Source organism: Crinia signifera, chromosome 4 (assembly GCF_055691185.1).
Source record: "Crinia signifera chromosome 4, ASM5569118v1, whole genome shotgun sequence".
NCBI lineage: Eukaryota > Metazoa > Chordata > Amphibia > Anura > Myobatrachidae > Crinia > Crinia signifera.
In genome coordinates this window covers 187,076,524-187,089,957 of record NC_139220.1, presented here as the reverse complement: position 1 = coordinate 187,089,957, position 13,434 = coordinate 187,076,524, and the positions used below count along the sequence as shown (strand labels likewise).

Below are 13,434 nucleotides of genomic sequence, written 5' to 3'. Positions count from 1 at the left end.
CTGGGCCCATCCAAACAAAAAATTCTTAGTCTCCAGGCGCCTTCTATACTTCTTCCCTTTTAATGCGGCTGACCGTAGCAAATGGGAAACACCTCCACAGGTGGATGCCCATGTGGCACGGTTAGTAAAGACCACCACGTTACCTATTCCTACAGTGGCTTCCTTGAAGGATCCCACTGATAGAAAATTGTAGAATTGCTTAAAGGCGATTTTCACCAATGTGGGGGTCTCTGCCCGGCAATGGCCTCAGCCTGGGTATCTAGGGCTATAGCTTCCTGGGCAGACGAATTACAGGAGGCCATCATTTCAGGTACACGCATGTCTGAGTTACTGTCCTCGGTAGACCTGATCAGAGAGGCGGCTACATATCTAGAGAAGTCAGCAGTAGATGCAGTCTCTCTTTCCTCAAGGATCTCGGCTTCCTCAGTGGCAGCTCGCAGGGCCCTCTGGCTGCGCACGTGGAATGCCGACGCAGATTCTAAAAGGGCTTTAGAGGCCTTACCGTTCTCTGGGAACGTATTATTCAGCCCAGAGCTGGACAAGATAGTGACCACAGTGGCCACTTCAAAGACAGCATTCCTTCCATCTGCGCCTCCTAAAGGAAGGGCAGTAAATTTTCGCTCCTTTCGGCCCCAGGGATAGGTTAGAGGTCAGTCCTCGGCCAGACCATCCCATCAGAAAAGAACCCCCAGTACCAGGGGGAGACAGTCCTGGACAGGACGCCGTCAGGCTCCCAAGCAGCCTGAAAAGCCTGCGGCATGAAGGTCAGGCGGCCCACCAAAATCTTCGGGTGGGCGGTCGCCTCCTGCACTTCTCCGCCATATGGCAGAAGACCTCATCAGACAGATGGGTCAATGCCATAGTTTTGCAGGGTTATTCACTACCATTCCAGGGGCGACCCCTAGCCCGGTTTTTCAAAACAGGCCTACCACAGGACCAGGACAGAGCACAAGCTCTCTCCGACTCCATCCAGTCCCTTCTGGACAGGAATGTCATAGTGCCGGTACACCCCAGTCAACAGGGCAAAGGGTTTTACTCAAATCTCTTGGTGGGGAAACCGGACGGCTCATATCGACCCATCCTCAATCTGAAACATCTCAACAAATTCATAAAGGTGCCCAGGTTCAGGATCGAGTCCCTGTGGTCAATCCTCCAGGCCCTGGAGCCGGGGGACTTTATGACATCCCTATACATCATGGATGCATATCTGCATGTCCCAATAAGAGAGGAGTTCCAATGCTTCCTGCGATTTGCAGTCCAGAACTCTCATTATCAGTTCACAGCATTGCCGTTCGGCCTTTCCACGGCCCCAAGGGTCTTCACAAAGATCATGACCGTGATGGCGGCGGCCCTGAGGACCCAGAGGATTCGGATCCTTCCTTATTTGGACGATCTATTGATCATAGCACAATCTCGAGAGGTTCTCCTGGTTCACCTCCAGATCACAGTACAGCTCCTCAAGTCACACGGGTGGCTCATCAATTTACAAGAAGTCCAGTGTGACCCCGGTCCACACCATGATCCATCTGGGAGCTCGGATAGACACAGTAGCCGAAAGAGTCTATCTACCAGAGGAAAAGATCTCTTCCCTTCTCGTCATGTTGAAGGCATTCCTGAAGCTTCACAGAGTGTCAGTACACCACAGTATGAAGGTCCTGGGAGAGCTGGTTTCCTGTTTCGACATGGTGGAGTTCGGTCAGCTGCATTCAAGACAGCTGCAGTTGGAATTCCTTCAGAGGTGGAACCGCTTCACAGGCGAGTCTCAAGTCCCAGACTTTTCCTTTATCCAGTCAGACAAAGATCTCTCTCTCTTGGTGGCTACGCCCGGAAAATCTTCAGAAGGGTCGTCAGTTCTCGGCCCACGAGTGGGAAATTCTGACCACCGATGCAAGCCTCAGAGGTTGGGGAGCGGTCCTGGGACTACACTCCTTTCAGGGTCGTTGATCGAGGGTGGAAGCAAAGCTTCCCATAAACATCTTGGAGATAAGGGCCATTTCTCGAGCCCTCGCCGAGGCAGAGCACCTAGTCCAGTCCAAACCAGTGAAAGTCCAATCGGACAATGCCACGGCGGTGGCATATATAAACCACCAGGGCGGGACCAGGAGGTACTCCCTCTACTTCAGTGGGCAGAGAATCATCTTCTGGCGCTCTCGGCCGTTCACATTCCCGGAATAGAAAACTGGGAGGCCGATTTCCTAAGCAGACAGGACATACATTCAGGGGAGTGGAGTCTTCACGAGGAGGTATTCGATCAGATAGTGGAACGCTGGGGCCTTCCCCAAATAGATCTTATGGCGTCCAGGTACAACCACAAGTTACCTCGGTACGGAGCTCGCTCAAGGGATCCAGGAGCAGTGTTAACAGACGCCCTGTCCGCTCCTTGGCCTTTCTCCCTGATTTATGTCTTCCCACCAGTAGCTATCCTTCCGCGACTCATCAGAAGGATCAAGCTGGAACCAGCAACAGCTATACTTCTGGCACCATACTGGCCGAGAAGAGGCTGGTTCACGGATCTACTAGCACTGTCCCTGGAACCTCCGTGGCCTCTCCCACGGAGACCGGACCTGTTGTCTCAAGGTCCGTGCTTACAACCAGACCTACAGACGTTGGCTTTGACGGCGTGGCGATTGAAAAGCAGATTTTAAGGGCCAACGGGTTTGCTCCAGGAGTGGTTCAGACCACGTTAGCCGCGAGAAAGCCTTAGTCTTCGCGAGTTTACCATCGCGTGTGGAAAGCTTTTTACTCTTGGTGTAATCAGAGGAATTGTTCGCCTCAGGAATTTCGGCTCTCCAGGGTCTTAGCTTTTCTCCAGTCGGGCTTGGAATTAGGACTACATTTGGCATCTCTGAAGGTGCACGTGTCAGCGCTTTTTGTGCTCTTCCAAAGGCGCCTTGCGAAACGAATGGCTGTTCAAACTTTCCTACAGGGAGTTTTGCATGTTCAGCCCCCATTTATTCCGCCCACTCAGCCATGGGATTTACCTTTGGTCTTATCAGCACTTCAAGGTTCACTGTTTGAACCTTTAGAATCAGTAGACATTCGTTGGTTATCTTGGAAAACCTTGTTTTTGTTGGCAATTGCCTCTGCACTGTCACATGTTTCACCCTATCTCGTTTTTCACAAGGATAGGGCTGTTTCTCCCTAAGGTCGTTACACGTTTTCACTTAAACCAGGATATCGTTGTTCCTGCTTTTTCACCTTCGGAGGATTCGTCGGAGCTATGCTCGCTAGATGTTGTTCGAGCACTCCGGATTTATAAAAGTCGTACTAGAGAGCTACGCAAATCAGAAGCTCTTTTTGTGCTGTATGACCCGGCAAAACGTGGTTGGCCGGCTTCGAAGCAGACTTTGGCCCGCTGGCTGTGCCTAACTATTAAGCAGGCTTATTTGACTGCAAATAAGCCCATTACTATTTCAATTAGAGCCCATTCTACTCGCTCAGTGGGTTCCACTTGGGCAGCTCGTCAGGGGGCATCTGCAGAACAATTGTGTCGAGTGGCCACGTGGTCCTCGCCTCATACTTTTCTCAAATTCTATCAATTTGACACGTTTGCCACAGCAGATTCTGCTTTTGGCCGCCGTGTCCTCAGTGCAGTTCAAGTGCGTCCCACCCAGTGAGGGGACAGCTTTGGGACGTCCCAGTGTCCACCATAAGTATGATAGAAAAAAGTGGCTTTTGGTCCTACCTGGAAAATCCTTTTTTCTGAATCCATGGTGGACACTGGGCGCCCACCTCACGCACAAAGCTGACAATGAGAGGGGTTTTCTGTCTTTCTTTTTCTCAAAGACTCATTTCTGTGTGAATGGTTTCTACTCTTTCTCTTCCTGTCCCTACCGGGCTAGCTTTAAAACAACTGAAGCCTAGGGGGGCGTGGAGGAGGAGGAGCCTGGGCTGCACCCAAATAAATTTAATCTCCTTGGTGCCTGTCACTGGTGGCTCCACCCACACCCCACTGTCCCAGTGTCCACCATGGATTCAGAAAAAAGGATTTTCCAGGTAGGACCAAAATCCACTTTTGCTTAACCCAAATATGTATATAATCAGTGCAGTATACAGGCTACCAGAAGAGTGCTGAAAGCGGACCAACCAAACCCTCAGTAGTGGCAGATGTGATTTTTAGAGCGGATAATGGCCGCTGCGTGCAGCAGAGCCCAGTAAGGAAGCTCTACCCCACTCCCCATGTGATTATACGCAGGAGCTTATGTTGGCTTGCTGCGCCGAACTGGCAAGCCTTACTTTAGCACTGCCAGCATATACCACTATGCTTTTAATAAAAGAGGCAGAGTGATTAAGTAATGCATTAATGTGCCACCCATAACCCACATCTACCCATAACGTGCGGGTAACGGCATGCATATAAAGGTGCCTCTCCCCCTGATACTGCTCTGCTTCCTTGTAAATAAGCAGGAACCAGAGATTATTGGGTATATTAATCAATATAATGAGGAGAAACAAGATGTGCTGATATACTTCATGAAACAAAACAAATGTGTTGTCCCGGCCTTCAATAGGTAAGTGTTTTGTTCCTTTAATTCATGTCCTATGTAATGAAAGTACCTTCTATACATAGAGGTACTGAAAGGCAGTATTCAGTTTCTGCTGTCACTTTAAGGAAAATTACAGACCGTTACAACAGGTTCACAAGTTAAAATAATGTGATTTTTGACTCAAACTTAAGTTTTGGACTCTAGTCATGTAAAGTTTTTAACCCTTTGCAGTCCAATAATTTTTTTCTTCAATTCAGTCCGGTTTAAATTAATTGTCATTTTTTTGTATTTTTTGTTATTAAAAAAAATGGTCTACATTGCATGTTGAAGGAGGTTAATGTTCTTATTTTAAAGTGGCTCACCATTGCATCTGCTACTAGTGCTAGGGCTGTTGAGCCTGCCTAGACGATGCACATAAAAGGGTTAAAGGTCATGCTTTTTTGTATTAATCATGTTTGCGGTACAAACGTCAACTCAATTTTTTTCTCCACTATAAAACAGAGTACCATGTTGATATTTTTTGTGTGGTTGTTATGTAATACCTTTGCTAAGCACCTAAAAATTTTTGGGGATATCCAATGTTTAATAAAAAAAAGCGGACTGTAATTGGATAGCTACATTAGTATGATTGTGCAAAAAAAAAAAGCCAGTTTTTACAGTGCAGTAAGTTAGCGCATATAATAGTTTACCAGCCTATGTATGTTGGTAAATACCCTGTATCCCACTAAAAAACATTGCTTATAAGCCTTTCATTACCTTGTGAGTTATAAAACTGTGTGGTTTCTTGCTAAAGAAGGTTAGCGAATTTGCCTAATCAAATATATACCAAAACAATAGGAAAACTACTAACCTGTGGCAGCAGTGTTGGTAGATTTAAAAAGTCCAACCACACCTTTGCCATGAAGACCCCCAGAACGTAAGAGCACAGCTTTGGTACGAGGGCTGCGCCAACACACTACAGGAAATCTATTCTGTCGATAGCAGCGAGAAATCTTCTGCAGAGTGTTGTCCTGGATGGTCTGAGGAACAATCAGCAACCCTGGATAGCTGCAAATTTAACAAGGCAAAACTGAAGAAAATAAGTTTCATTTAATGGGCAATGTGTGGCTATATGTACTTATCCCAGATTGTTCTGTAAACCCCAAATTATCAAAAATTGAAACCTTATAATGCATTGGCTTGTAAATTCTAACAGGCAGGGACCTCTTCCCTCATGTGCATCTTTCTCTCGCACACCTTCATCTTCTCCCCATTGCCATAAGTAGTCCAAAACCATTTTGTTCAGCATGCACTACATTGATGGTATTATGACATATAGTATGCACCAATTGTTATATAAACTTACCCCATATTATGTATGCTATGATTTATTTGATAGTTTTTTTTTATTGGTTTTAATTACTTTTGTATTAAGCATGTCTCTGCATGCCTTTGTGTCAATATATAAAGGATAACCATATAAATCCTTTTAAGAAAGCCATAAATAAGTGTTATAGGATTTTATGAATATATTCTCAATATTTGTGTATTCGTAACCGTAATAAAGACAAAGAGGGATATTCAATCTGAGGAAATAGCAGCGGGCGCCTATTCAATGCTGTCTTTCCTGACAGCATTGAACAGTCATCTCCTCAGACGGGCCCGACTTTAAAAGTTGTCGGGCCGGTTCTGCCAAGACAGGCATTGAATTGTCGAGATCACGCCTGTATCTTGACAATCCACAGCCGTATCTCACTGCCACGCCCCCTTTTCGCTGATCAGCAGGTGGGACATTGAATCCTGCCTGCCGATATGCAGTCGAGGAAAATGAAAAAGGGGCCAGGGCCACGGCTGTCGGAACGGACCAACAGTCGGGACCCTGGATTACTGGGTGAGGCAAAATACCTTCCAGATTTTAAAGGTTAAAAAAGTGCATTGCAAATGCTATTCAAACTGTTAGAACATAATCTAAAAGTGCAGGGAATAGTATATGTTTAGTTGGTCTTATTTACATTGTCCAGAAAGGCCTTCATTCCGGATACATATTTTTTTTCATTTCTGAAGCTTTGCATCACTCAGTCGTTCATTTCCAGCAATGTCACTGCAGTTTCTTAACATCGACCAAGAAATATTAAAAACTATTGGTACTCTTTACCTAGAACGGCGCCCGTCGCGGGCATCGCATGTACATCGCATGCCATTATAATGGCATGCGATGCGACTGATGCGATGCCGGCGATTTCACATAGAAATACATGTTAAAATGTAAATTGCGTCGGTCGCAACGCATGCGACCAAAAATCGCATGCGACCGGCGCGATTACCGCGATTTCACATAGGGAACAATGATAAATGGCCCAATTGACCCGATTTTACATAGGGAACAATGTTAAATGGCCCACAGAGGCCAAATAGCCACCCTCAAGTGTGAAATGGCCCCCCCAATTGTTAACGCCGCCCCACGATCAACATCAACCCAAAGCGTGGCGAGCACAGCGAGCCCCGCGAGGGGCGGCGGTACGCGTCCTCCGACCTTTTCATACCCCCACTATCCACGTCGGCGTGGAGTTGAGTATAGAAAGTGTGGCGAGCGCAGCGAGCCACCGAGCCCAAAGCGTGGCGAGTGTAGCGCGCCCCTCGAGGGGACGCGGATACCTGTGGAGCTTGCGAGGGGACGCGGATACCTGTGAAGGTATCCGCGTCCCCTCCCCACGCTTCGGGCTCGCCACACTTTCTATTCTCAACTCCACGCCGACGTGGATAGTGGGGGTATGAAAAGGTTGGAGGACGCGTACCGTCGCCGCTCGCCACGCTTCGGGTTGAAGTTGATCGTGGGGTGGCGTTAAAAAAAAAAATAGGAGCAAACCCCCCCCCCCCAAACTACAAAATGAAGCCATAACCCTCACCTGTTACAAACAGCATACATGCGATTCACTGTTGATATTCGGAATGGTTCATTTTTAGCACGGGTTAAGCTGTTACTCAAAGTACCAAGCCCCATTCTCTGGTAATCACGGCAACATGCTCGCTCTGCCATATTGCTTCCTGCTTGTTTCTCTGGCGCCTTCAAAGTGGACAAGGTCAACGTACTCCTATCCATATCCTCAGACACTGCAAGATATGTAGAGGTCACTCTTAAAAGACCAGAATAGATATTGCACATGGGATTTTTAAAATGAATTAATCAAACTGGCAAGAACACAATTGTCTCTACAATATATATATATACTTCTACAACACAAGGCTGCTGTGCTATGGCAAACCGGGATTTTTGTCTGACCTGTAAAATACGTTTTCTGGAGCCATGTTGGAATATTGGGAACATTAAGGTATCCTCTGGTCTCAGACCAGGCACCAAGGAGTTAACTTCCTGTGTGCAGGGGAGAGGCCCCTCCTCCCCATACCCAGCATGCCTTAGGCCAGCCTCAGTTATTTACTTAACAAGCTAATATAGAAAAGGAGAAGCAAGAACCCATACACACAGAATCTGACAATTACCTCCCATGGCAGAAGAACCATCTCAACTCTCAGCCGAGAGGAAAGTAGGGCGGGCACCCAGTCTTCCATCATGGCTCCAGAAAAACGGATTTTACAGGTAAGACAAAAAGCCAATGGTGTAACATTGGGAACATTTGGACGTCCCAAAGCAGTCCGTTATGGGTGGGAACGCTCCCGAGCTGCACAGAGGACCAGACGCCCATAAGCCGCCCCGCCAGGGGTGTCAATTATATAATTTAATGAAAGTATTTGCAGAGGACCACACAGCTGCGCAACACACCTGCTCTGCAGAGGTTCCCCGACAGGGAGCCCATGAAGGTCCAATGGATCTGGTAGAGTGGGCCTTAATGGACAGGGGATTCAGCTTCCCAGATTGCAAATAAGCCTGGCGATATAGCGGTCTTAAACCAACAGGCAATTGTTTGCTTTGAAGCTAGCCAACCTCTCTGATATTCTTCATAAAAGGACAAACCTCTTTTTTATGAAACGGTGTTGTGCAGTCCACATAGGTACTCAAGGCCCAAACAACATTGAAGGTGGCATAAGCATCACTTTCCCTAGAAGCAACCTCTGACTAAAAGGACGGTACCACTATCTCCTGGTTCACTTGAAACACTGAGACAACTGTAGGAAGATAGTCTAGACGAGAACTCAGAACAGTGCAGTCGGGATGAAAAACCCAATAAGGAACTTTGAAGAGATGCCGTGTGCAGAATCAATAGGGTATAGAAAACAGTTTTCCACATCTGACAACATAGAGCAACGTCCTATAAAGGCTCAAACTAAGCCTTAGATAACACTTTGAGAACCAACGTCAAGTCCCAAGGATGAACAGGTGTAACAAAAGGGGGCTGTAGGTGCAGAACCTCTTGCAAAAAAAGTGTGAACTGCTGAAGACTGGGCCTTTTGTATTTGAAAGAACACAAGAGATGGCCGAAACCTGAACTGTTAATGAGGCCAGCCTCCAAACACAACTGTAGAAGGCCAATTAAAATAGGTGTGTTACATACTGGCAGGGCTGGGCAACACCGGCCCTCCAGATGTTAATGAACTACACATCCCAGGATGCTTTGCATTAGTTTTGCTACGTGGCCATGCTGAAACTGATGCAAGGCATGCTGGGATGTGTAGTTCATCAACATCTGGAGGGCCGGTGTTGCCCAGCCCTGCACTATGGTATATCTGCAGGATGGAAGGTTTTCTTGTGGAAACCACAATATAGTCCGAAAATCCCAGAGTCTTTAGTACTGAACTTTCAGCCAGGCTATCAAAGCTAGTCGCGGGAGATCGGATTGAAGACACGGACCTTGACTGAGAAGGTACGGCTTCTGAGGAAGCGGCCATGACAAAGTGACAGACAGTCTGAGTAGATCGGCATACCAAGGGCATTTCGGCCAGATGGGAGCGATGCAGAATGCCAGAAACCCTAGTTTGCAAAGAACCATGTAAAGGAGAGCTGTCGTGAGGAACAGTTACACCATTGAAAAGTTCCAGGAGACCAACAGAGCATCGAAGAGAAATGCCCCACGATCTCTGGTGCGAGCTTCGTAGCATGGAAGCCTTCAGTTGTGACACGATGCAAACAGACACTAAGCAAACAGTACACAGCTGAGAGAGCTGGTAGGTGTTTCTCTGCCCACAAAGATTGTTAGTCACCTCGAGCATGGTCACTCTTCTGCAGGTGCCCCCCTGGTGGTTTATGTAAGCCACCGCTGTGGTGTAGTCGGACTGGATTGAGCGCCAACACATTTTTGGAAATGCCTTATTCCTGGGAAGACCAACGTCCTTAAAATAAAGAGTTCTCGACTACAGCACCCCAACCCCTGAGACTGGCATCGGTTGTCACTATGACCCAATCCTGGATCAGGAAGGGTCGACTTTTGTCCAGATTGGATGACTGAAGCAACCAAAAGGAGCAATAGACACGTGTCCCTGGAGAGTGTAATCATCTGGTTTTAACCTCAATGGAGAATGATTCCAAGCCCGAAGTAGATCCAACTGGAGCATCCTGGAGTGAAACAGTGTATTCCCAGCTTCCCGAGGAGGCACATACAAAAATGGATTGAGACTGTCTGGCGTGACAGGAACTTCAGAACTAAGGGCCTTATTCTAGTTCACTCTTTCTGACATCCTTCTTAGATGGACAAAACCATGTGCACTGCAGGGGGGAAGATGTAAAATGTGCAGAGAGAATTAAATTTGGGGAAGTTATTTTGTTTCTCTGCAGGGTAAATACTGGCTGCTTTATTTTTACACTGCAATATAGATCTCACTTTGAAGTAAAACCCCACCCAAATCTAAATCTCTCTGCACAAGTTACATCTGCCCCACCTGCAGTGCACATGGTTTTGTCCATCTAAGAAGGATTTTGGCCTTTATTCAGATCTGATCGCAGTACAAATTTGTTTGGAAAATGGGCAAAACCATGTGCACTGCAGGTGGGGCAGATGTAACATGTGCAGAGAGAGTTAGATTTGTGAGAGTTATTTTGTTTCTGTGCAGGGTAAATACTGGCTGCATTATTTTAACACTGCAATTTAGATTTCAGTTTCAACACACCCCACCCAAATTTAATTCTCTCGGCACATGTTACATCTGCCCCAACTGCAGTGCACATGGTTTTGCCCATTTTCAAAACAAATTTGTACTGCAATCAGATCTGAATAAGGGCCTTTGTCAGAAAGAGTGAATAAGAATAAGGCCCTTAGTCCTGAATGGATCTTCTCTTGTACCGGGGCAGGTACCCACACTAGCGCCCCCACTCTGGCCAGTGACATGTGGTCTTCGTCTAGTTGGGGCACTTCAGAGTCCGACTCTGAAGGGTCCTGTTCTGCTTCAGAAAAATCATCAGATTGCAAGTCTTCAGAATGCAAAACTGGCATGGACGCAGAAACTAAGGACTTACCCTTAGTAGAGGGACCCATAGATTGTTGCAGGGAGGTAGAGACCTGAACTAAATCCTGAACAGATCTGGATAAACCCTGAACCCAAGCGGGTTCCCTTGGTAAAGGCAGAGGGTTTGCGTGTGGCGCAACAACAGGGGGCATTTTAGAAGGAGCTAATTGAGAAGCCAGTTCACACATGGCCATGAAAACGGATGTTACCCATTCCGGCCCAGCAGAACCAGAATCATCCTCTGCAGCGTTGAGCAATAATAGTGCAGCAGAGCAGCGATCACACAGGACTTTGTGGTCCTGTGTAGTACATGTAGAAAGTAAAATGCACCCAGTACAAGCATAAGTGTGCAGCCCTGACGCACACTTGCCCTTTGGGAGGTCTTGGGGGTCCCTGTGAAGACATAGGTGTACCTTTTGAACATAAGGAACAAATAGTACAGGCACGCAGAGACACAAACTCACACATTAAGTATGTGAGTAGTGGGGCAAAGGACACTGAAACTAGTGAACTATCTATAAAAGAATAAATAGTTCAGGTACTGCGCTGTGAGCCCACCACAGAAATAGATACTGTTTGGGTAAACAGAGGAACTTGTAATACAATGTATGAAAATGCAGAATACACCCAAACAATGACATACTGTATACAGTAATGCAGGCAATGTGAAAAGCATTTAACACACAGTAAATGCAGTATCCCCAGAAACAGTTATAAGAAAGAGAGACTGAGAGAAAACTGGCACTCGGATCCCAGTTACCAAACACCATGAGGTAGGGGGACATGAAACCAGAAACTAGGACAGTGCTGGTATGGGGTAGTAGCAACCTTTCTCTGTCCCTCTCTCTCTGCCACAGGAGTCTCTTGTGAAGGAAGACTCTGTGTGTTAGCTTATAAATGCATGCTTCGCACAACCCAGCATATGGGCTAAGTGCCCAACGGAGCATGGGAGGAGAGAGGGAGTTGTGAGGGAGTGGAGAGGAAGGGTAGGAAGCCCTGTGGCAGGAAGCCCATGAAGGGATCAGTCTGCAGGTTGTGGGGGCGGAGCTACGGGAGTCGTATTCCCGCAAGCGTCGTCCCTGGTGGCCTAGCGGTGGCTCAGCATGAACTGAGCTCCACTACCAGGAGCAAGCAGCGCTGCCCCCGCCACAGCTGGTCATGACCACAAGAATCGGGCACCCGCAAGAGGGTGTCCACTTACCTCACTGTGCTACAGACGGCCTCCCCTGGTGCATGGGGGGTGCTGGGGCAGCTGGACATGCTAAACAGTGACCCAGCAGGCAGACAAGCTTAGAAGCAGTGCTTGTCAGCACTAAGAGCTGCTGTAAAACTAAAAGTTAAAACTCGAAAAATAGAAATAATTCAACATTAGAAGCCCTACACACCCCCATCTTGTGTCATTCCAATATAACCCACTCATTTAATGCGGTAGGTTGTGTACATTTTAAAAAACAGTAGTCCTTAAGGCTTACCAACTTCTTGTAACATGTAGAGAGCTTTTCAATTAAGACAGGAAAAATCTTTGATAAAAACCTTTTCCTCCTTTACATAATACAGGAACAAAAACCCACCTGAAATGTCATCACCCTGCTGCTCCAAAGAATTCTGACTCCCACGAAGATCCCAGGATGGGGGGCTATATTTCCTACGTGTCACATACTGCCGACCAATCGTCTTTTTGGCGGACTTCACAAAGTTCTTTGAGATGGTCCTTGTTGCAAAGCCCAGAAGGAAGAGCATATAATGAGTGCAGAAAATAAACCAACATGTATTCTTGCACAGTTCATAGAGTGGGTGTGGTATAGGGGTCCGACAGTCATTATCAGGACGTCGGGATCCCGACTGGCCAGGCCCAGACAGCATGGCGAGCGCAACAAAGCCCCTTGCGGGCTCTCTGCTATCTCTATGGGGGTCGTGGACCCTCACGAGGGAAAATAGCAGGTGGCTGTCGGGAATCCGGCTGTCGGTGTTTTGACAGTCGGGATCCCGACGTTGGGGGAATGCCTGTCGGGATCCAGACTGTCGGGACCCCATCCGGCACCCCATAGAGTTATCCCACAGGATAAAAAGACATTTATGGAATAAAAACACTGAAGTAAATAACAACAACAGTAATAAAAAAAGAAAGAAAGGAAGGGTTAGTTATTTATCAAGTGCTTATAAACCTATTTTAGCTGCAGATAAGAAGGGTCCACCACAATGCTCTACTTAATGTTACAGCACAAAGTAACTCCAAAAAGGTACTGGATAGCATAAGGAAATTTGCAAGCTGACAGTTAATAAAGCAAATAGTAGAATTCCAGGTTAAATTTTGCAAAACTGGTGCACAGGGAATTGTTTAGAAAGGTGCTGTAACCCAGAGCAAATCATATACTAGCTGTAATCTACTAGTGTTGCAACATTCAGAGAAGCAGGACACCACTACACTATGCGGTTAGGTTTTAGATGGTCCATTTGGCTATATGCTAACCTAGCAACTCCCACATCAACATTGCTTGCATATGAACATAGGAAAGGACTGTCTTAAAATATACCAATTGGAAACGATTGTACCCAGCCTAACCCAGGTATACTC

General features: G+C 46.8%; 1 protein-coding gene across 6 annotated transcripts in view; it reads right to left on the bottom strand.

Moving 5' to 3' along the window:
- SBF1 (SET binding factor 1) overlaps nucleotides 1-13,434 on the bottom strand; it is a 132,315-nt gene that overhangs the window by 26,511 nt on the left and 92,370 nt on the right. For all 6 annotated transcript variants that reach the window (XM_083183220.1, XM_083183221.1, XM_083183223.1 and 3 more), the window contains 3 exons: nucleotides 12,431-12,570; nucleotides 7,373-7,577; nucleotides 5,338-5,534 (listed from right to left, as the gene is read on the bottom strand). In XM_083183220.1, the coding sequence (XP_083039346.1) occupies nucleotides 5,338-5,534; nucleotides 7,373-7,577; nucleotides 12,431-12,570 (542 nt within the window). The remainder of the gene's footprint in view (nucleotides 1-5,337; nucleotides 5,535-7,372; nucleotides 7,578-12,430; nucleotides 12,571-13,434) is intronic.